General features: G+C 38.1%; 1 protein-coding gene across 2 annotated transcripts in view; it reads right to left on the bottom strand.

Moving 5' to 3' along the window:
* RNGTT (RNA guanylyltransferase and 5'-phosphatase) overlaps nt 1-25,576 on the bottom strand; it is a gene marked incomplete at both ends in the record, with an annotated part of 187,671 nt that overhangs the window by 131,586 nt on the left and 30,509 nt on the right. For both annotated transcript variants that reach the window (XM_079532490.1, XM_079532491.1), the window contains one exon: nt 4,105-4,240. In XM_079532490.1, the coding sequence (XP_079388616.1) occupies nt 4,105-4,240 (136 nt within the window). The remainder of the gene's footprint in view (nt 1-4,104; nt 4,241-25,576) is intronic.

Genomic DNA, 25,576 nt, shown 5'->3' with positions numbered 1-25,576 from the left:
CTAGTTTCTTTGAACAACAGCCAAAACACTTGAAAAAAGATTTATGCATTCCCTCAGACACTGCTATATAGGCAAAACACGAGGCTTCCAAAGGAATGCTTAATGTTATGCTGGTCACCTGTAGGTAGTGTTCAAATTAGTTTTAATGAGATTCGCAGAAAACTTTCTTCCATGCCAGAAGAACAAACACAACCAAAAAGCTCGAGATGAAGACAGAGTATTACTGAAAACTTCTTACCATGCAGATGTAATTGATCGTGGTGAGAACTGTTTGCAAGTAATTTCAGCCTGAAGTAAACCCTAAATGCATTTGAGATTCTTAAAGAACACTACATGAAAGGCTTACATCAGAGGCCTTGAAGCATATTAAGAAATCACTGAATTCATGGCAATTACCTTATTAAAGTTTTATACATTCCCATTCTAAATAAACTTGCAGGGACTACTTAATCTTTTGTATTCTGATCACATGCAACTGTTTCATCACATGGAACTGACAGAATTCATCTGTTTTCTTTCTTGTGCTTTTAAGATCAATGTAAAGTAAGGCCAGTTGGGCCCCTTCCTTCTCTAACTTCATTCTCTGAAAGCAAAAAAGCTACTTCAAGGGCAGTAGTGTGAAATACTTCAATCTGTAATTAATGAATTAACTTCAAGAGCCTTTCCGCACTAATTGGCAAAATACATTAATGCAAAAAAAAAAAAAAAAAAAAAAAAAAAGCCAAACTTTCCTTCGTGTAGATTAGGAAAAAAAATGAAATCATGCCTATATTCCGAGTGAGGGAACAGTTATGGAAATTATCATTTGACACGAACATTAAAGAAACAGCAAATTACAAAGTTAAGCTGTTTTGATGCTTCAAGCAATAGGCAAGTCAAATCTCCTGAAAGGAATTGAAATGAAATACAACCAAAATGTTTGTTTTTGTTTTTAAACAGATTAAACAAATTTATTTTGAAACCTGAGCTATAGAAGCATTTATTATCCATCAGAAGATTTCAGTTTTATCCCAAGGTATATTACTCAATCAAGTTTTCATATTTTGCTTTCTACTTCATGAAAAAACCACAAGGAAAAAAAGAAATTATTATGCCATACAGTGAAATACTGAAACGTACTGTAACAACCATACTTCTACAGAACAACAAATTAGGTAAAGTTACAGCTTACTATGTGCTACTACATGATACAATCAGTGACTTGATTGTTAACTGTCATGGTTTTATGTTGGTTTTTTTTCTGGTTTTCAGCATTCCGCATCAAAAAATGTAGTGTACTGGGCATTGAAGTGTTAATGCTCCAATCCCAGCTACCTATCCCTGTACATGACAGAAGTCACGGGATCTGGCCCTTCCAGGTAGGGGGCGCTCTCTTACTGCCTGGCAGTGGGTGCTGGAAGGTGCTTCCCTAGCCGTTCCAAGCTCCTTAGGTTTGACTAGGTCTCGGGAAATCTCTCTCCTATCTTGTTTGATTTATTATTCTCAATTTCAGTTAAATTGTATTATATCGTGTTATCTTATATTCCAGTATCATAGTAAAATAAGTTTTCCTCCATAGATTGTTGCCGCTGTTTTTTTCCTCCCTTCCTTCCTTCCCATTTTGTAGGGCTGGGATGAGGGGGGAGGGCAGGGGCCTACTGCCCCCGTCATGGGCATAGATTGATCTAGTCAACTCCATGACAGATTTTTGGTGGAGGATGTGGGCACAGCTGCTCTTTAGCTTTTAGAACGAATCTCTTTTTCTCTCTGCTCTTAGAGAGCTTCGTTAGGGAGCATTATCAGTAGAGCAGGTTTCTGTGCTGGAAAACCTGACCTTGAAAGACTACGCGTACTGCCAGTATTCTGGGATATTTGTAAACTTTGAGCACTGCTTAGTCTGGGTAGTGCTTTTTTCTTTCCCTCCTCTTGTTAGCTTCAATTCATTAACCCCTTTTTAGCAGGCACCAGCAATTAACCCACTCTTTATCGTGGGGGTGCTGTGTAAAGGATTAAAAGCAGTGGTGTTACTTGCAACCACTGGCCAATTATCAATCTCATAATTACTTGTTGTGGAAATGTGTTCATGTACAATATACGGGCACTGATGGAGACACCTGCATGGTACCCATATGCAATGTAGTATGATTTGAATTTTGACACTTACATCCTATTGTGACAGGCCCAGGGGCTCCATGTATACTAGGTATCGATTATCTCAGAAGAAGGCATTTTGAGTATCCTAAGGGGTATCGATGGGCCTTTGGAATAGCTGCTGTGGACACAGACAACATTAAGCAGCTGTCTGTTTTGCCTGGCCTGTCAGAAGATCCGTCTGTCGTGGGGCTGCTGCGAGTAAAAGAGCAACAGGTACCGATTGCTACAAAAACAGTGCACAGGCGGCAGTACCGCACCAACAGGGATTCCTTGCTCCCCATTCATAAGTTGATTCGTCAGCTAGAGAGCCAGGGAGTGATCAGCAAAACTCACTCGCCTTTTAACAGCCCCATATTGCCAGTGCGTAAAGCCAGTGGAGAATGGAGGCTGACGGTGGACTACCGTGGCCTGAATGAAGTCACACCCCCACTGAGTGCTGCTGTGCCGGACATGTTAGAACTCCAGTATGAACTGGAGTCAAAAGCAGCCAAATGGTATGCCACCACTGACATTGCTAATGCCTTCTTTTCCACTCCTTTGGCCAAAGAATGTAAGCCACAGTTTGCTTTCACCTAGAGGGGCATTCAGTATACCTGGAACCGTTTACCCCAGGGGTGGAAACACAGCCCGACCATTTGCCATGGGTTGATCCAAACTGTATTGGAACAGGGCAGTGCTCCTGAGCACCTGCAGTACATTGATGACATCATTGTGTGGGGCAATACAGCAGAAGAAGTCTTCACAAAAGGAGAGCCTACTGCCTCCCCCTGTCACAGGCATAGATTGATCTAGTCAACTCTGTGACATTAGTTCTTCCAATTTAATTTATTTTTAAGTGTCAAAAAGCCAGAAGAGCCCCTCTCCCACGCCCAACAGCCGCTGCCACAGTCACGCACATTTATCAACGTGCTTCCCTGTGCTCCACATATGCATATTAGCCAACCTTAGTAAATCACCTGTTTTGAAACACAGAAAAGAGAAGCAGTCGCTCTGAAGAACTTCTGCGTAAGTAATGCTTTCCAAAGACTTCCCTATAAAACCATTGCTACAAAGGTATGACAGCAAGGTATCTGCTCCTTCACAATTCTCTGGTAAGTGTCAATGAAAGCAAAGACAACGTATAATTTCTCTCAGAGATAGATGACTTGCCTAACCTCAGTCCAAGGACTTCAATCTATCTTAGGTAGGTTTTTACCAAGCAAAAGTGATAATAAGGTAGAACAACTTCACTGCTTCCAAAACATGACAGGGAAATGCATTCATTTACACTGACAGGTTTTTAGTATGAGAGCTAATGAAGTTATTCAGGTAAAATAGAAAGGTCAAGAAATGCATTCTCTCTTTTCATGACTACTGTTCAGAAAAGCTTAGCAAGTAACATTACTAGAGGCCAGCTTTGGAACCGCAAATGCAGATGTTATAAAGCTTGTTTTGCAATTGGTTCACAAAGGAAGATTTACATAATTTAAATTAGCATGAATACTTAGACATGTTTCAATCAAAAAAATCGAACTAAACCATTTCTAAATCAGTTAGTCATTCAAATTTGCTGAAAATAAAGATGACAGAAGCAAAAGACATCAAGTCACAGAAGTCAAACATCAAAATATCAAAATTTTATTAAATTTTACAAACACTTAAATCAACTGTGTAATATTTACTATATCTACTGTATCAAAACACAAAAGCTATACTAAGAGATGAGATTCTGCATTTATTTCTCTAGATTCTCTTCAAACTTTTTCTCATGCTTGGAGAATGTCATCTCAACACCTTGCTCCCCCCAGAGCAGTTATTGTTACTTTTCTGTAGATAAGAAGTGACTTATGAACAGTGTGATTCCCACGTTCAGCCACTGACTGCATCAATTATTCCTAAATCCCATGATTCAAGCCTAAAAAACTTGGTCTTGTTTCTGAACAAAAATAAGTTGTTGACACTGTTACAATTATTATGTAATATGCTTCTTACCCCATCTAGGAGAGTGTTTGTTAGATGCATGCGAAGATCTTTACGAAATGGAAATTCCAGATTAGATACATGAAATATGGAGTTGTCTCTATCAATCATATATACTTCATTCTTGCCATCAATCAGCATCATGTACCTGCAAAGGCAATGCTAAGAAGTTAAAGATGCATCCTCTAAATCAAAACACTTTATTTGTCTTGTGTTGAAAAAGTAATCCTGACGCGTTATAAAAGAGCATTTTAAAAGGAACTTTTTATAGCTGAAAAACTGAAGCCTCCTGTTTCAAAAAAGCAGTTTAGTTTGATGTAAATGTAACCAAGGAAATATTTCAAAACTACAAGATCAGAATATATCTAGAAAAACATCACTATGTACAGACAAAATGATAAAAAGAATGGAGATCTCAACACTGAAAGGGATACATGAGGCTAATTCAGTTAGACTTTGCTAAAAAATCTTTGACTCCAATTTTTCTTTAAGTGGGAAAGAACTTTACCTGATATAAATCTGCAGAGTTTAATTCACAAGAAACACTTCTTCGATCAGAGGTTATCCAACCCTGCAATATTGCGAATCTCAGCAAGAGACTGAGCCTCTTTCCATTAAAACACTAGGAAACTTAGACAAGAAACATTTGTCTGCCACGGTACATGTAAAGAAAACTTCAACACTAACCTAACACTAACACTAAATAATTTGTGAGCTTGGTTCAGGTGCAAACAACTGATTTTTCTAAAATAAGTAAATAAATAAATTATTTACAGTAAGGCAGCACTAGGAGCCCAAGTCAAAAATTTGAGCTTCTTTGTGCTAAACCCAAACATGACTGTTCTAATCCTACAGAGTTTACATCCCATACATAATGAAAAACAGTGAATTAAAAGTAAATGATTGGAATTTCACCCTTCACACCAGAATACTCTGAAACAGAGAAAGCATATTTTGAGGAGTCTCTCAGAAAAGAACTTTTCATACTTGTAGAAGTCCTCAAATACAAAAACAATAGATATACTGGGGGAAAAATACAGATCTTTCCATAATTCATCCAATTCTCCTTGGGAAGTCCTGGTTCTGAAGAAATAATGAGTTACCAGTAGCCTTTTCTAAAATTCAGCACTGCTCTTAAAAGCAATGCCCATAGAATCCCTGCTGTCAAAAGCAAACCAGCCCCCAGAACTCCTGCAGGCATTCCGTCTATACAGGCAGCTCAACTGCTCCCTTTACAGATCCCACACCTCCAGAAATCAGTAAGCTTACAAAATCAGAAATCAGGCTGCTTACAAGGGCATAGCATCACACATGTAGCTTAAATAAATACTTTCTTCCAGTACTACAATTCCAATCACAGTACACACCACATATCATCTTAACTAATTTGTATCCACAAACAACATGAGTACTTCAAGGTGTCGTGTATGAATCGCACAAAAGCAAAGACATGTAGGAGCAGAAGAACTGAAGTCTTCAGGAAGGCTGGGAGTAGATCAAGTAATGCAACATCAGGAGAGCTGAAAGTCACATGAGGTGCTTCATGAAAAAAAATAATAATAATTCAACCTACGTTGAACTGGATGACTTCACGTCAGTTCTTTAGGAGATAAAATAACCTGCACATAAAATTAGTTCTTCAAATCGCACACATTTGCTCAAAACTGAAACCAATTACAAAGAGTACATTGGGTTTTTCTCAAAAATTAAGGAAATCACCTGAAGGAGAAGGAAAAAGTATTGTACACTTCCTATTTCAAGCAACCTTAACTATCTACACACTCACATATTCTTCACTGTTTTAAGTCCTTGCTTTCTTTGCAATTTGTCTCAATCACAAAATAGCACCAGAAACAATCTCTAATGCTTCAAAAGATCTAGGATTTAAAAAACCAATACATGTGTTACCACTACAAATGCAATGCAATATGAGGGCTTCTAAAAGCTTCGAAAAACAAAACCAAAACATCCAAAATCTTTGTTTTCAGCCACCTAAAATACTTACAAATTAAGAAGATTTACAGAAGGTTTCAAAATCTTTTATTTGAACATCAGAAGATAGATCAACACCACTTTTTCTAAGTCATTTGCTTAAAATCTCTGGAATTTACTTAAAAATTGGTAGCTGGATAATTCCCCAGCCACTGCAGTGAGATTCCTGTCCCTCTCATGATTTCTTTCTCACTCTTTTCCCAGTGTTTCATTGTTAGGTTTTTATATTGCATATTCTAAACCTCAGGAAAAAATCCAGGTCTTAAGGATTGCATACATGGGATTTCTAATTAATGATTACCAGGAATCACATATCAAAAAATGTTGGTCTCATGACAATGCAGACCCACTATCTTAATGATAACGTTCTTGCTTATTATACTTCATATACAAAAGTCATCTGCATGAGCAAAGCATCTGACTGACTCATGTATCAGTTCTGAAAAGTTTTTGTTTGTAGGGTTTTTTTTGTTTTGTTGCTGGTTGTTTTTTTGTTTGTTTGTTTACTAACAAGAGCAAGTGCAAAGTCCTGCACCTGGGGAGGAATAACTGTGTGCATCAGTACAGGTTAGGAGCTGACCTCCTAGGAAGGAGCTCTGCAGAGAAAGACCTGAGCGTTCTGGTGGACAACAGGCTGACTCATGATTCAACAGTGTGGCCCTGGTGGCCAAGAAGGCAAATAGTATCTTGAGGTGCATTAAAAAAAGAGCATGGCCAGCAGGTCGAGGGAGGTGATCCTCCCCCTTCTACTCTGCCACAGTGAGGACACATCTGCAGTACTGTGACCACTTCTGGGTTTCTCAGATAAGAAAGCTGGAACTTCTAAAGAGTCCAGTAGAATGCTGCAAAGATGATTGAGGGCCTAGAGCATCTCCTGAGTAAGGAAAGGCTGAGAGACCTAGGACGGTTCAGCCTGGAGAAGGCCGAGAAGGGATTTCAATGCTTGTAAATATCTAAAGTGTGGGAGTAAGCAGGATGGGGTCAGGCTTTTTTGGTGGTGCACAGCTACTGGACCAGGGGCACTGGGTACAGACTGGAATACAGGAAGTTCGATTTGAACATGAGGAAAAACTTCTTTACTTTGAGAGTGACAGAGCACCGGAACAGGCTGCCCAGGGAAGCCGTGGAGTCTCCTTCTCCAGAGATATTCAAAACCCACTCACTGTAGGGAACCCGCTTTAGCAGAGGGTTGGACTCAATGACCTCTAGAGATCCCTTCCAACCCCAGTGATTCTGTAAAAGGTTGAAGACATTCCCCTCCCAGTTTAACAAAGTATTTCATTTACAGACTTAATATACACGCAGTTGTAGCAAGGAAACACAGGCATATGCTACACAGAAGTGTTTTACTTACTGTAAACTGAAAGCAAATTAAGGAACTAGAAGAAATCGATTGCATTATCTAATCCATCACCTTGACAAAGAACGTCTCCAAATTACACATCTGTGTTGTACTATATCTTCGAACAGTTTCCCACAACTGCCTTTGGAAACACCTTGTTTCAAACGTATATCAAACATCTATATTCTCCCACTGAATTTCTCTTAGTGACAACAGCTAAGCACAGCCACTCACTTTCTTTCAGAACAAGGAGTACATAAACAGTCATTGAACTTGCATTTCCTCTGTACAGAATATAATATTTATCACCACGTATTTATTTTGACTATCAGAACTTTCTCAAAACAGAAAAAGCAGCAGTTATTTCAAACAGTAAGAGGAAATTAGCAATGCTAGCAAATCAGCTTGTAGTTCTGAGGGCAAGCTGTACCATTCACTCTCACACTGCTGTGTGGTTTAACACAGCAGTAGCTCAGCACCACACAACCTTTTGCTCACTACCCTCCAGGTGGGATGGGAGAGAGAACTGGAAACAAAATAGAACTTGTGGGTTGAGATAAAAACTAAGAAGAGGAAAATGGAAACAACAATGCAATAATGACAATACATATAGCTGCAGTGCAATCACTTGTCAACCAGCAACCAGCTCCAACACGGCCCCCTGCCAACTGACCTCTTACAACCCCCGAGCAGAGGTGTTGGCCAACTGTCCACAACTGAATGGCCTTCCACGTGGTGTCACCTGGTATGGAGCAGCCTAATTCAAGCACCTGACCCCACAGCCTGCTCTGTGCAATCACAGCAGTGGCTCTGCCCCAAGCCCAGGCATGCTCCCATCCCTTACAACAAACAAACATCAGTGTCCTTCAGTTTAAGCTGAAGCTAAGAGAACAATTTCAAGCACTCTTAGCACAGAAAGAGGGCATGCATGCTTGTGTATTTCCCCCCCCAAAACTATGATTTCAAACCGGATTTTAATTCTACCTCAATGTCAATAATGCAGCCCCTTCTTTAGATGTCTCACTAAGAGACCTTAGTAATTATACAGACCATCCACTGCCCCATGTACAACACACGCGAAAATGAGCAGCAAGGCCGCCAAGAGAAAAGGCAGATATAAAACATACCTGTGCTTTTAGGAAATTGCCACATTCAGGCAACCTGCAGTAATGCTGACAGCAATTATCCAAATGCAAGTCCAAAATTAGAATTCATATTTGCAACAAGACATCATATTTTTCAGATTAGAACCGAGCTGTGAAATTATCAACTTAAGTCCCTCTTCAGCCTCAAATCCATTCAATCTGATTGCAAGTTTTCATGAAAACAAGCAGCCTAACCCAGTACCTAAAAACTGTAAAGGATTCAGTGGTTAGCATGGCAGGAGGGTTCCTAAACAAGACATTATTAAGGACAAAGTAATCCTAAAGCAAAACTAGGTTAAGGAGACAGGCTCTTCAAGATGCATTATACACATCCAGCATGTGCAAATACATTAAGCCTACAGCATTTATGCGGCCCACATATGCTTTCATACCCACAGGTAATTTGGCTGGTAAACATCAGTATTTTATTCAAACAATAACCAAAACAAAGCTAGATAGTTCCTTGGGCCTCCCATTAAGACTTACAAGAACTTGGGTACTTCAAATACCCAGAGCACAAAGTTCAGTTTCACTGTGTTTACAGAAAGCATGACTTGAGAGAAGTGTGAATAACTCGACACAAATGAAAGACAAACTTGTCAAATTATGAATTACCAACGTTAGATAGAAAAAACACGCTTAAGGAGGGACTGGCAACTCAGATGTGTTCTATGAGCAGCTGATAGCTGGAAGCATGCAAGAAGAAAAGGAGTTAACGACCATGTCACAGGTTCGGTTAAACTGAATTTATGAATGAGTTTTTTCTGTTCTTTATTTGCTAAGTGAAAAAGCTTAGCTTACATGCTTAACGTCAGACTTTTCTCCACACCACACCATAAGCCTTCTTAAGGAAGTCTTGTAGACTACTGATCAGCGCATTTCTGAATACTATCTGGATATGCCCTGACAGCTTATATTTAAAGAAGTTAATTAAGGCATTAGCCTCACAAGCACTTACACTAGAACACAGAGCAAGCCTCTGGGCAACACCGCATTGGCAAAGAAAGAATAATGCCGATTTCTCAAACGCATTCAGTAGGAACTAACACAACATATAGGAGCTTAACTGTCGTGCATTGTATTGCTTCCTGTGAACACTACTTGCTATTACAGCTGTACATTATTACTAATTATCTCTATTGTGTTAACACCCAAAAAGCTCCAATTAGCTAGGCCCCATTGTGTTAGATCCCCTGCAAGTACACAAGATGACACGGTCTGTATCAGACAGCCCAATCTGAATTTAAAACAAGACAAATGAATAAAATAGCAGGAGTGGAGCAGCAATGTAAGTGTCAGTAATTTACCTTTTGTAACAACACATAAAACTAGAGAATCACCTTGAAAGTTCTCTGCAGACATCAACTAACACATCCAAATAAAGGCAATTGTTTCAAAGGTTCAGGTTTGCCTTCACGCAGAAGGCAGTGCAGCTGGCATAAAACACATTTCAAGAATGATTTTATTAAAATTCATTTTTTTGTTTTTGTGGTTTTTACAGTTTCACTGCTGACTGGGGCTATATTGAAAATGATCAGTTAAAAAAAAAACCTCAGGTTTCTACTTTATATGAATGTTAAATAATTCTCATCATTAAATTTTAAAATACCTTTCAGAAAATTATTATTTAAATAAAACAAGGCAAATTACTTCATTTCCCCTCAATCTACAGTCAGTCAGTCAAGAACGAGCAAAACTGATCTCCCCAACTCCAGATCCAATGCACTGCACTGACCAGAGCACGCAGCCTCATTCCTCTCCCTAGTTTATTTTCCAAGTCCTATTTGCATTAACACTAATACTCTTGGACACAGTTCCCAACACTGAGCACAGCATTTGCCAACGTGTCTATTCATTGTGAAACTGGTCTCCTAGAAGTTCAAAGGAGCTTTGCCACAGACATCATCTTAGACTGTGCCTTACCTACAGTCAACATCTTTCTCCAGTCAAAGTCTTCAATGAAGAATTAGAAATAATACTGCACGACTCTCTCAGACTTTTGAGATGATCTCCCGTGTTTTTGGTTTCAACACAAAATGAATTTTCTCAGAAAACACAACGGCTAGCAAGTGGGTTAGTACTAATTTTTAAAGGAGGCTTAATAAATTCAGCTCATACTGCAGCTTTCTTTGTTCTGCATTATTTACTCAGATGGACTTTATCAATCCATACTAATTATTTTGACAGAGCATTGTTGTTGTTGCCTTTTTTCTTTTTCTTTTTGCATATGCTTCTGTCTACATTGTCACATTAAAGAATGCAAAATGTAAGGAATTCCATCATCAACTCTAAGGGCAAAAGCATGACAGTTCCTCATTCCCACAGGAGTTCATTACACAGGATAGAACTCAGCCTTGTGAAAGCTTTGCCTTCCCACACAAACAAGCCTTAATTCGATAAAGCAATTAGTATTTCTAAAATGTTTGCTGATGCACAGGCAAAAACAAAATCTTGTAGATATCATTTTTAGTTTCTTAAAGTCCTTGAATGACTGACAGCACTTTAAAATCAGAAGCATGCTGCCACTCTTTAGGTTCATCACCTAGAACGAGGCTCATCCACTCCAGCACTTTACTTAGGCTCCTGTCTCTCTTTTCTGACAAGACAGCATCAATTTCTGGCCAGACCATCAAACGCTGTAGAAAGGGCCAGGGGAATAAAAATTAATCACTGCCCTTTATCCGCTGACAGTAGGAGAGCCTCTATCTGTGTCATTGAAGCATTTTGGTTCCACATCCTGGCCTCAATCCAGATAGTGCTGGATCCAGAGTAGCAGTTTAAATGAGATGAGTTTGCAGTTGGCCTGTGGCAGATGGAGCAATACGTCCTCAAGTCCCAGTAAACAGGCAAGGCTCAGCTTGCTTTCTTCTCTTACATTAATTGCTCCTGGCAATGGTCACTGCTTCCAACTATCTCCTGAAGGATAAGAAAACCTGGACACACGCACAGTATTATTTTCATGGTATAAACAAAAGGAAAACAGTAACTATTTAATCAGCACACTAACAGCACTGTCACAAATACAACTTGCACGCCATACTCACATTTTTCATCTGCACAAGCAAACAGAGTATCAGACAGCATGAAGCAGCTACACATGAACAGCTGTGAAATTACATACTTGCAGGTATCATTCAAATTCTGAAGGGAAAAAAAAATAGAAAACCACACACATGCCCACTGGAAGTCAGCCCACTCTAAATACATTTACACTTCATATTTGTACCATTTTTCTACGTTAAATTCTACCATCAACCAATATTTCATACAGAAAAAATAACTATATTCTGACTCAACTTCCAATTAACAGCCTCAGCTCCCATATTCCATATTCATGACACTGCATTCAAGTGCACCAACACGCCTCCCTTATCTGTTTGTCAGAAAGTGTTTGGTTTCCATTTCAAAATGCTTAATGGCAGTATACAACTGGTCCTAACATCCAACATTCAGGAGTTCCCCTTGTGGCTTTCTATACCCATTCTTCCAAAACTACCCATTACCATTTTTTTTCCAATCCTTTCTTTATCTGTCTTACAGTTCTAAGAATCTTTATTAGATTCAGTATTTATAATAAATCAAAATTCTGATAGAAGTCCACAGGCATGAGATTTATCACTACTCCTTCCTTTTTCAAATATATTATTTTCCCTTTAAACAGTAAACAAACTGCGACCAAAATGGTTGAAGAAATGTCATTCCTTATCAGTACTGGAGACTGAATTCCTCATTCCTTCTCCATTCCTTAGTTTATCCAAATCTGTCCATCTAGAAGGAGAATCCACATTACTGATCTATTGTTACTTCACTGCAATCACACTGCTTTAAATTGAAAGCAAAGCCTCTCCATCAGTGAACCAAATTTACCTTCGACAATCGGGATTAAAAAAAAGCAAAACAATACAACACTTTAAATTCAAATATTTAAGTACCACTTTACTAAGTTGCTAATTAGTAAAATAAATGCATCTCATTTACAATCAGAAACACCTTGATGTGTCAATGGTCAGCATTCTCCACTAACGAATTCCTGGAAAGAGAAGGTGGAATTCAACTTCTGATCAAGCTTATTTGTGAAGCATCTTCGGGGTGAAATAAACAGCTCCATAGACTTCAAAAATTGCATTGCCTAAACTCCTATTACACCAGAGAAGATCTGGACACCAACTTGCACTGAAGTATGTTCACAGTGGCAATTCTAACTACGTGTCTTCAGCAGATTCAGCAGTAACTCAGAATTTTACCTTAATCATTGTATAGTGACATTTTAAAAACACAATTCCACAATATTCTCCATCCTTCAGCTGTTATGAAAACAAAATGTTATCACTCAAACTTTATTTTGCATCTTTCCCAAAAAATGACGTTTCCAATATTCATGTTAGTCAAGAAAGCTATCCTAGCCTATCTAAATGCTCAGATTCCCAATATCCAGCTTCATGTTCTGAATCACTCATTCAGACTCCTCCATCTTGCTGCTCTGATTTGATAGGGGAAAAAATAATTGTCTTATTGACCCCCGGTATTAAGATGACAGTTCTATGCCTGATTTTGATAATGTATTCTTCTACCTGCTTACTCGAGACTACAAACTTCCTTTATGCAGAACCCTCCAAGATGTTCTTCCTTGTATACACACACAAGTAACCACTGTAAGACAACAGAAATCCCAGAGCTTGTACAGGCTATTGGTCTTTGGAGACTTTACAAATCATCAGTATTCTACTGTTACCTCACTCAACACCACATTCTTTTTCTTATTCTTGCCCGTCACCACTCCCCTTTCAACTCTGAATTCAAGTCTCCCTTCTCATTTGCTCCCTTTGACAACTTAAGGTCCAGAGAACATTGTAACTACTGTGACCCAGAAAATCATGAAATAGGAAGTAGTCAATCTGCAGATTACGCCATTTGCAACAGAAACCTTTATGTCCCAAACCACAATCATGAAATATGCAAATTTCAATATCCAGAATGTACCAAAACACAGGCAGGAAGAGGCAGATGCAGCAATACACTCCCCCTTAAAACCTTTTGAATTAACTCCGACTGAGAAAGCCAATATAGCAGCTACTTTTCAAAGGTCAGCAAGAGCACAAAAACACACCTGCATTAAAAAAAAACAAACAAACAGCTAACAAACCTTTAGGTCACACAACTATTAAGATGTGCGTAACACAGAAAGTGTTGCATCATCATACAATTCACTGGAATACTCTCAACTGGAATACATTGTGCACCAGCATTAATAGGGAAGTTCATTTTTGAATACAGGGAAGGGTAATGATAACTACAGAGCATGGAAAAATGCAGAAGCATGGAAGCTGGTATCATTTCTACTAATTAAGTATCACAGCTAAGACTGAGTTCAAACTTTAGCTTTTCCCGTTTTATAAATTAAGAATAAAAATGCCTATAGTTAATTTAACAGATGGCAAATTAAAAAACGATGTAAAACTATATATTTTCTATCTAAAGTATTATTAGATTGTGAAACTGCAGCAGGGCTGGTAAACCAAGAATTTAACAAGGTTGGAAAAAGAAAAAAAAAAAAAAAAAAAAAAAAGACTATCCAGTTACAGCATTTTCTTGACAGCCTTCCAGAATGTTAATTAAGTTAAAGAAACAATATCTATCTATCTATCTATCTATATGTATATATATATCTCCACAGCATTCTATTTCTTAAAGGATACAAAACCTTATGGGTTAAATTTGCAGTCATCTTGTTATGGCGATTTGACCTATTGCAAACAGTAAATTTACCTACAACCAAAAAATACTGAATAATACTTATAGGTTGTTATGTAGTATATGATGTTCAGAAGAAAAGATGGTTAATGAGTTTGAAGATATGTGAACCAGTAACAGAATTTGTATACTAGCAGATTTATTTTAAATAGTAAATACTCTTTGCTTTGCTGAAACTTCAGTGCTGGTAAGTAGTCAGGTATGCATTAAAGTACATTAAAATACATTTCTATATTAGATGGAAGAACACCATTGGAAAATAACTGTACAGTATAATGCTCTGACTACTTTTTTAAAAATGTACATTTGTTTGAAAAATCTCATGTCAAAAGCTTGACTGAACTAGCAAATTCTTACATTAAACATCCATTTTATTACTTATGGCAAATACTCAGCTTCAAGCTAGTTTGAACTTGTTAGATTGCAATCTTCCTCCATACGTTTTAGGAAGATGTTGCCCATGCAGCCCAGCCTTCAGTGTGCTCACATCCACTGCTTGGTCTCCATAAACGTTCAGCAAGTGTCAATGAACATCACTGGGTGCCATTTTTTCTGTGAGGAGGAATTCAGTGACACACTTTTCCTTCATCTGCACTTCCATGTCAGACAACACTTTGTCAGACCGCCCCTCTGCTGCCATCTGTCACACAGCAACAAAACGTAATGGAAAACTGGAGGGAAGATTCAGCCTCTACTGCCATCCCACCAACATGTGCCTCTGATGTCATGCACCAACATAACAAAATAGGAGGCATTACTTTTGGAGCAGGCCTTGTTTAGGGGGAAATCTGTGCCTGAAGTAACAGGCTAAAAAAAAAAAAATGCAAAGAAGCAGTGACGTAAATATATTTAGATGACAAACAAACAAAACCCCACCACCTTAATGTCAGATGACAAGTAATTATTTTCCTCCTTTCCCAAGAAAGAGAACTCCCATGTTTCCCATGGAGCTCCACAACTAAAGAAAAGAGTATTTACAGCTTTGAAAAAGAAAGTTCCCCTGACTTTGACATGATTTATGCCAGAACACACACTGGGTCAATTCTGTCTACTTCGCAGGCAGCAGCTTCAGAAGCTACAACTGTCATTTGTGCCCACAGATTAGAGGGCTAGATTGAAAGGAAAACATGCCCTAGATATTTGTACAGTTGCACTCTATAGCCTCAGTATCATTCTTCCCCGAATAAACTTAATCCATTACATTTCATGAAATGTGCCCATGCTGCTCCCAAGAGAATCAACAGTAGAGGACACACTGTTTCACTATCAGAAGTGGTCTACAAGAATGATTAATGATTTATTTATTATTTTTTCTCTGATACTCATGGCTTGAACATTAGGTACACACACAAGCACACCATTTATCTTGGTCTAATTAGAACATTCTAGGACTACAGTTGAATACTCTAAAATTAGTATTCGTAGCACAAGCTACCTAATAAGCATTTTAATACATTAACTCTTTATAAATAAACAAAAGAGCTTGCTTCGAAGACAGTCTGTCCAAATATTCAAATAGTTTCATATGAATAATTGCTAAGCAGCACTTTTCAAAGGGCTCTGAATTTTAAGCATTTAAAATTGTATGCTATCAGAATGCTCCAGATCTGTGAAACAGCAAGGCTGGTATTTTGCAAAATGTACCTTCCTATGGCAAGGCAATACACTGCTAGGACTTTATAACCCCTAAGAAAGAAACAAAGAAGCAACAGCTTCCTTCTGTGATATCATTTCAGAGTTGTGACTGTTTCAGACACGTATAAATGAGACCACAATAAAGAATAAGAAAGTATTCTTCGGACATTCATGCCAATTTGGATCCAGACTGGAGACAGTGTGACCTGTCATACCCATTTATTCATTTCTCTATACCGACTCAGTGATTTAAAAGACAGACCTTCAGGAGAGTGATAAGAAGCAAAATGGAATCAGTGTGCTTCAGCAGTAAATAAATAAATACACACACACACAGTCACACCCCACTCCAAATACAGAGTGAAGATTTAAAAAACAACCACCAATTGCAACCTAGCCTAAGAGCTGTGAAATTGCTAGATCTGGTCTGTAACCTTTATTGCCATTTAAAATAATACTGCCATGAGCAAACTTCTTAAGAGTAACAATATTTATACACAACATTTCCAGCTACCAGCCTAACACCTTAGGATACTCTGTGCTGCTTCATTTGATCTACATCTCTCAGTAAAGGGAGATTTACCAATATAGTTAAACAGAACTAATGAGTTATCGTGTCTCCTGAGAGCAGCTAACAAAAATCAACCTCTGGAAAATCTAAGTGTGCTCTCATTCCATGGACAATGGGTAAAAAGTGAGAAAATGTTTGTCCTTTGAGAACACATCAACTGGTGAAGATGATGGAAATGATGAAGGCAATCTTGTGCTAGTGCTTCTTCATTGTGATCTACAGGACACACTACACATGTGTAACGTGCCTTTAACTCAGTATGCAAAGGGGCTTCCTGCACTCTCAGATAAAAACTCAAATAGGAATGCAATTTTCACTCTTTCTAATGCTTTGGTAAACAGGCTGATATCAGTCTTGTAATCCTAAGGTTAGCGTCCAGTGCAAACACACGAAGTAACTATTGAATTGTAGAGAGAGTAAAGACACACATCTCTGCTCCATCTTTCTAATCCAAAACATCTTTTCTGCTTCCCTGTCTCATTTTCTCTCACTCACCTACCTAAATACACAAAATAAAACTATGAGTTAAGCATTTGTTTTTTCAGAAAATTAAAAGGAATGCTGTTTATGGTGCTATAAAACATCTATGAGTTGTTCTCCTAAGCGACCATTAAAAAGACATTTTATACAATAATGTCATAAATCAACCTTAAAAACAAAAAAAAAAAAAAAAAAAAAAACACCTCACTCTATAATCCTTAATCACGCATGTGCCTTTATGTACTGCTGGAGCAGCCTGACACCACATTACTACTGCACGCTTCAGAGCTCAACTGCAGGTGCTCAACAGCTGATTAGTACTGAAGTTTACAAAAGCTATTCTTATCTTTTAATACTGTTTCAAAGGGGGGAGGTGGGGAGGAGAATGCTTTAGTGCAACTATTTGTATGAACTTCACAACTTCAGTTTTCCAGCCAAAATACATACTGTTTCCAACTAAATATCTTCTTCAAAATAAAGTCAGAAATAGAAATCCTATGTGGATCCCAGATCCATCGTCAATCAAGGTTCTTCCAAAAGTAGAAGGAAGAACCTTCTACTTACATAATTGGTTTAAAAATAAGCAGGTTTGTCCTCTCTTAAAGAGCCAGTTAAAGTAATTACAAAGCAGGAACACTGGGATCTATATCAACGTAAATAAAAACTGCACTTCCCTTCTAAGGATCTTAAAAGCATAGCATGCAACCAAACAGCGCAGGTAGGAATAAGGGAACAGCAACAGTCACTCTTCCCTTTTCAGTAAGGTTTTACTACACGTCTCCTTAAATATCATCCTGTTTTGATGCAGCTTCACAGCAGTAACAGAAAAACCCTTACTGCTCCTATTTTCTTGTAGTTATTAAAAATAACCACAAGAGTCTGATCAGAAACTTTCCTACACACACATGAACTACGCCAGCATTCATACAATTAGCATTCAAGAGCTGAGGCTTTGCCTGCCGCTGACTGTCACAAAAGCACACGCTATGAACAGAGCTTATTTAACTTTGAATCAAACCACTTGAGTTAAGCCCACTTGTTCACAAAACCTGTCACTCCTTTCATGAATTCATTAATTCCTGAAAAGCCTGCTCAATACGTGGCCAAACCCAAAATCCTGAGCACTTCTGATCTTCAAAATCTCAGTGCCTCAACAAAGGAATGGATGGATACACAGCATTACCAATCAATTGTGCAAAATTGATAAATATTTTAAGTGTGTGTGTATATATATGCACATATATATGCACATATATATATATTTAAGATAACCAAGGAAAGGAAGAAGAGGAAGGTGCAGTTTAAAAATGCCCCGAAAATTCTAGACTGTTCTGTATCCCATCACAATATTAACAAGAAAATGTCCCTTCCTGACTCCAAGAATGGTAATTAATCAAACAATAATCAACAGTCTTATGTTTATCAACACTAAATACAAGGAAATAATTAGACACCCAAGATACAACATTAATTGATTTATTTGTTAGCCATCTAGGGCCAGAAAATAAGGTCACCAAGAAATAGGTTATCCATACCTAGAGAAAACCTCTACGCTCATAAATGCCTTTCAGCAATGAATGGCCCTAAATCTCCCTGTTAGAATTACTTCTGATGCCAGCTGGCTAACCTCAGCAGTCAACCTTACTGTCCTCCTCCACACCAGGAAAGAATATGCTAACATCTGTGTAATGCTCCACTTCAGTTATTTTCCACTGCTGGCGTAAACCTCCATGTCTATAAGAACCTGCCCATCATTTTTTACCAATCTGAAAATTAATCTGTCCTCTCTCTCATTCCCAATAGACCCTCCTTCAAGTTTAATCCCATCTTAATATTTTCACTCTCAGTAGACAATCTTTCTGTACTTTAAATCTGCTTTCAAGATAAGTTGGTCTCTCATTCTAAATAATGAGTTCTCAATTCCATTATTTGTCTTTTCAATTGGATTAGTATAACTCTCCAATCTTCCCTGTCCTTCTCCATTCAGCTTTGTTATCTCATCTTTGTCTATAACATTTTCCTGCCTCTCCGAGATGACAGTTGGATGCTGTATGGTAACTGTTGAGTCACAACCACTGACTGAGCACTTGGGGAAAGGACCGGTCAGCCCTGGGAGCACAGGTGAAGGCAACTCAGCAGTGTGACCTGAAGGGGTGGAGCACGGCTGTACCTCTTAGACCTCATTTAAGGGCTGACTGCCATGGGGAAAGGTTCTCTTTTTGGAGATCTCTCCTTGGTGGTTTCCCCTGTAAACCTAGGATCTTCTGATACAGGTGAGTAATCTTGTTCCTTTCCTTTATAGCATCTTTCTATTCTGCTGGTCCTTCTGTTATCACACCTTCGTTGCAATGCCTTTCCCATCGTATTGATCTGTCCAATTGCTACAGACACATTCATGGAAAACTCTCTCTTCTTCAGTCTTATACAAACAGGTGATCTTCTTTCTTCCCTGCCACGTTATTTTGCATTACCTCTTTTTATCTTGTTATTTCTAAAACAGAAGATCTGTTTCTCAGTTTTCTTCATTTTTGTCAAGTTGACCTTCAGCAATGATCACCTTTTTCCACATGTTACTCTCAACTCAAAAGACTTCTGGACAATTTTTCATATTAGGAAGCTGATATTTCTCAGTTGAAGCATAAGCTTCATCCCACCACCCAAAGGATCATAGGACAGCAAAACAAGACATTATTGAGGCAAATTCAGGGGAAAAAATTTTTGCCCCTATATCCATTACCTTTTAAAAGCAAGCATGAGAAGTACTCCCAGTAGGTATCCTTCATCCTTCAAGTAACAGTCTTAAGTGTGGTTTTGAAAAAACTATAGCTGGCAATAACTTTGAACTTCACAAAAATAGAAAAATTCTTCACTTTGTATAAAGCTGCACTGGAGACACCTAGGATGCCATTACAGGTCTTAAGCATTATTCTGAGTTATCCAAAGCACAGAAGTTACTATTATTTGGTTAATAAACAATTTAAAAACTTTGGGCACCAATTTTACCATACACTTAAGTGCAGCCTCACTAAGTTTATTTTCTACTGACACTATTAAAATGAGAGTTACGTAGGCAGCAGGCCTTTTTCAAGCATGCAGTTTTCTAATTATGTAAAAATTACTAGCTTCATAGATATTACTAAATATTTTATTATGAATGCCTTTTAAACAATTAGTAGTGATTCTCATAGAGGCTTAACATGCTGTACCTAGTTGTTCACAGTTAGGTATCTGTGAGCCACCAAGTTTATATGGATATTTTTCAACTATAACAGCCTTTGGCAAGAACTATCTGTTCTGTATTTCTTCTAAATAGCTGATTTACTATAATTAAACTGCCACTGCATTAGTAAAAAATAATAAAATCAATCCTAAAAGTACATGCATACAGACATGAAAAATAAAAAGGTACTCACACAAATGTAAGACAGTAACTCACATCCATTAATGGCTTGTATTTTGTTCAAGTCACATTTTACCATTATAAAACTCACGTCCTCTTTGATTGGATTAATATGAATTATTCTATGGACATTTTAAAGCTTTTAATTATTCTTAGTGGAAAGAGTCTTTTTTTTTTTTCCAGAACTGGCATCTCATTACTTCACGGACCCTACTTCTGTCTGAACATCCAGCTCCACTCATTAGAACAAACATCTGCTACAGACATTATTAATGAGACCTGTACCATGGGATACAGTGTGCCGCTCACCACCTGGGCTAATGACTTTACAGTACGAAGTTGGTAACACCGAGTCATCCAGCATGCCTTGTACACACTATAACAATTGTCTTATTCAGATAGCATCTACTATTTCTGTAATCCCAGCCCTACGAAACTGGATGTGTTTATAAAGCCATGCGTACCTTGTAGCTACTGCTAAGCTGCAATGTGTATTTGCTACTTAAAAGGCCAGAAGGTGGGACTTCAACAGTGGAAAATTTGTCCTTTGGATTTTGGTGTCTTATGAATAGATTACCATAAAAATTATTCTTAAGACACCAGAGGTTTGACAACTGTTTCAATAAGCATACAGAATAGAGTTCACGTCAAACCAGGCAAGATAACTGCAAACTCAAGTAATTCTGTCAATAATAATGCAATATGACTTTAGAAGTGATTCTCCCAAAACAGAATGACTTCCAAGTAATACTTACATACACATACACTAAGAGCTGCCACAAAGGAAGTATTTTTTCCAAAGAGAGCCTCAATGTGAGACAGACACGGACCTGGATTTTCACATAGGCCCTTATAAAAATGTTTGCTAAGTTCCTAGACCATAACCTCTCATTAACTCAGAAAGGAAAACAGAGTGATTTGGTAGACCAAACACACAGCACCTGCTGTAGGCCTTGCTGAATGGCTGCACAGAACATTCTGACTGCACTGGGAGTTGGGCATCTCCCATGCCTGCCCACAGGCACTGTGCTTTATGGAGTGCTGCACAGCACAATACTGTCCACCCAGGAAGAAAAAAGAGAACATGAGATCAGAGCATTAGCAGTCATTATGTCAGTTTAGAAACGTATAAAATAAAAAGCAGCTGCACTGTCATTTAGCAGTGTCTTTATAGCAGTTCTGTGGGTACATATGCTCCCACAGGCAGTGCAGGAATAAATATAGGAGTGTTTGAGAATAGAAGATCAAAACTGAAGAACCGCCCTGGGTAAGAGTGGAAAACACACTGCATTTCCCTTTGGAGCAAGCACACTGGTTTGCTCCAGAAGGTAACATGGAGCAAGGACAAGATGTGCACTTTGTGATGCTCACAGAAGGATTCAAAGTGAGGCAGTGAGCAAGCAAGGCCACTGGTTCAGGCACAACCTCTGAGAACCAGGATGAAGCAAGCAAGGGTAAATCAGGAGATTTTGAATTCCAGGATCTGTTATAACAGGGAAGTTCTGACCAAGAAAAGAAACTCAGAACCCAGAAGTTTATGAAAGTGTGTAAGATGCTACTCCAGTAATTTTCCAAAAATGCTTTACAGAATCACTGTCAACCAATTTAACTAATTAAATCACATTATTTAGTCATTGACAGGTGTTAATTAACTTTTAAGAAATACCTTAATTTTTTTTTCTTTTCACTATGGTTAGAAAAATATAGCAATATTTTAATATAGAAAGCAAGAACCCTCAGATCCAGTTAAAATCAATAGGAAGAAGAGATGTATTTGGAGAAAAGTAAATGTCCTCATGAAATTACCAATACTCTATGTCAGTTAAAGCAACCTAAAAATAAGGGCTTCAACTATGAAAACCTCCAGAGAGAACAACCACTGAAGGAATAAAATGCAAATATTTAACAGTGGTGAAATGTAAGTTTGCCTAAGCTGAGAAAATACTGCCATTGACCCATATGAGCAAGTTATATTCAAGTGAGAAAGTGTAAAATAAAATTATTAGTTAAGCATCTACTTTTTTATAAGCCTAGCCAGTCTGATGAAACAGTAGCACTCTTTTAATCAAAAAGGCAGAAAACAACTAGAACAAAACTGTGCAAGCCAAAAAAAAAAACCCTGAAATAAACATACCATAGACTGCTGCATCTACAATACATTTGACAGAATAGGTTCAGAGATGTAACAACAGGGGTTTCATTTCCAGATAAAGTGAGCCAGGTATCTGTAAATACATCTCCAGTAACAAATGTCTTAATATTAAATTCAGGAAGGTCATGCTTGTCAACACAAGCATTCAGAACAATTAATGAAAATGTGTTCAATTACATGTGGAGTCTGGATCATTGGAGAACAGCAAAATAATAAGCGTGTCCAATATAAAAATTGCCAGACATTTTTCATTGTTGATTAGAGTAGCTATTATTATACGGTGTCTAAATGTCCAAATAATAGCTCAGGTTTCTGTCTTTTATCTCTTTCACAGCATTCCCTCAGCTGAATTTCATTAACGCTAGGCCTGCGTAACACCATTTTCTTCTCTGAGTACAGCTATCAGTTTGTGCATCTCCACAACCAACGTAAGTTAATACATTCTGAGAAAATTCAACAGAGCTATTCAGTTTCCTATTCTTTATTCATTCTGAATTTTAAAAACACGGGATACAATACCCCAAATACTTTAAATTCCTCTTAAGAAACTATATGCACTCTAATTTCTTTCACAAAGGCAGTCTTCAACATGCACTGCTATTTCATATGTAACTACTCCAAATGCAGAATATGTCCTGTATGGCTGCATAAGAATATTCCGTAAGGCTTCAATTTTCCAAATGAATACAGTGTGACAAAGAAAAGCTTTTCATATTGAAAACACAAACAAAATGTGAAAAATAGCTTACAACCCTACAGAGTAGCACTAATTTTAATTTTAATACGGCATCTTACTGCTTGTTCTAAATCAATCTGCACTGGTCAATGATACACAGCTTTGAAGGGATTATTGTTCACTGGCAAAGCATACAGGAGCTACTGCAGGCAAAGCTATTTCTTTTTTCTTTAATGTAAAACAGATTTCAGTAAAGAAATTATTTCAAAGTAACATTTTCTGTTATCACTATTTCTAGAAGCAATAGGCCTAGATTATTCAAAAACATATCCACGAAATGTCTTTAATGCATATTAAAATATTAGTGTAAATCAATCCTGGAAACAAAGACTTGCTTAAGGATCAAGATGTCAGAAAAGGCAAGAACTACCAATAACAATACCCGACCTGTGTGTGTTAATACTTCGCAAATGTTTTCATGGTTTTAGAAGTCAACTTCATAGATAGTATAACTGGAATGTGGATTAAAAGCACAATTAATGCAAAGAATCCCATCTAGTTCTTTGCACGGTCAGTTTTGTTGGCTGAGTTTATTTGCTCAGGCTCAGCAGCACTTGAATGCACGGTACTGCTCTGAGAATAAGCCTGGATCTCCCAAGACAATGTTTCTGTAACCTCGTGTTCTCAGAATGCCTGCATCACATTAATACTGGCCAACTATGCTCAAGCCCTGAGGTGATAAGGCCGACGTTCTCACACACTTCTTAATGCTTGGATGTCATACGGAGTGCGAGCTTTGTATTTTCACATCGTGCTCTGCCCAACCTAATAAAACCCTGAAGTACAAACAACAAAGATGAAAAACCTTTGAGAGACTTTTTGTATGGAAGACAGCTTAGTTCTGGCTGAACTGTGCTGAATCCTGATGGAGTCCAAGTGGAACATCTTGGTAATTTTCATAAGACACTGAATTCCCCATATTTTCAAGGCTTTTCATTATCTAGAACATTCCATTATAAAACTGAAGATAACAAACCTAACAAAGCAATGAAAGTGAGAAAAACCTTTAGAAGATAGCCTGTAAGTTCCTATTAGTGAGACACACTTGAATAAAATGCAAGAAATGTCATTACTATCTACCTAGAGTGCTCACAATGACGTGGAAGACTGTGATCTGAATGCTATGAGTGGCAGAGACTAAGATTATTTTCATTAGTATCTGGTATTCCTGATTTCAGTTTTGAAACGAGAAACACTGAAGAAACACAGAAGGTTACAGTATCAATCCCCAAAGAAGATTCCAACACTCAAGAAAACTGTTGTAATTTCACAAATGTTCCAAATTTAAAAATACTCTCTTATTTTCATAAAATATCATTTTGGAATTTCAGAATTCAAATTAAGAAAGATTTGCATGTATGAAGAACCACAATACCTGTTTGCAAGAGCACAAAGACAATGGGGCACCTAACACTTGGGGTTTTATTTCAACATGATTAGTAAATACTCCGTGTACCTCCTCTTAGCTGCTGGGAGTAGAGGGAAAATATTCTGCGACACAGGTTTTTCATACACATCAGAAAGGAACAAAAGGATATCTTGCAGATGATGTTAAATCAGAATCTCACCAATCTGGTCACCTTGAGAACCTGTCCTAAGGAATGCATCGCAAATGATGTTCTCATCATGCTGGAGCATGCTAATGCTGGATGCATTTGCTGCACTTGTAACCATCAACTGACCTGTGCTAGCAACAGCATTCAATGAACAAACAACTGGCAGAGCATATTTCTTCACACTTCTCACAAAGCTATAAAGTGATTTCGATCAAGAACATTAGGTTTTGTTAATATCAAAAATTAAACTAAGTACTTCGATAATAAATTTGCAAAAAAAGGCAACTGCAGCTGTTAGTGACACAGACAGCAGGATGAATGCACCCTCTTCAAATTTATGGACAATACCAAGCTGAGTGGCGCAGCTGACTTGCTGGAGAGAGACAGTGCCATCCAGAGGAACTTTGACCAACCTGGTAGCCTTCTACGATGTTGTCTCTGGCTGGGTGGATGGGGGGAGAGCAGTGGATGTAGTCTACCTTGATTTCAGCAAGGCATTTGATACTGTCCCCCACGACATCCTTATAACAAAGCTGAGGAAGTGTGGAATAGATGAGTGGACAGTGAGGTAGGTTGAGAACTGGCTGACTGGCAGAGCACAGAGGGTCGTTGGTGGTGGTGCAGAGTCCGGTTGGAGGCCTGTAACCAGCGGTGTTCCTCAGGGGTCTGTGCTGGGTCCGGTCTTGTTCAACATCTTCATCAATGACCTTGATGAGGGGATAAT

Source organism: Tetrao urogallus, assembly GCF_951394365.1.
Source record: "Tetrao urogallus genome assembly, chromosome: 2".
NCBI lineage: Eukaryota > Metazoa > Chordata > Aves > Galliformes > Phasianidae > Tetrao > Tetrao urogallus.
Note: the sequence above shows the minus strand (reverse complement) of the source record. Positions and strands in the feature narration are given on the sequence as shown.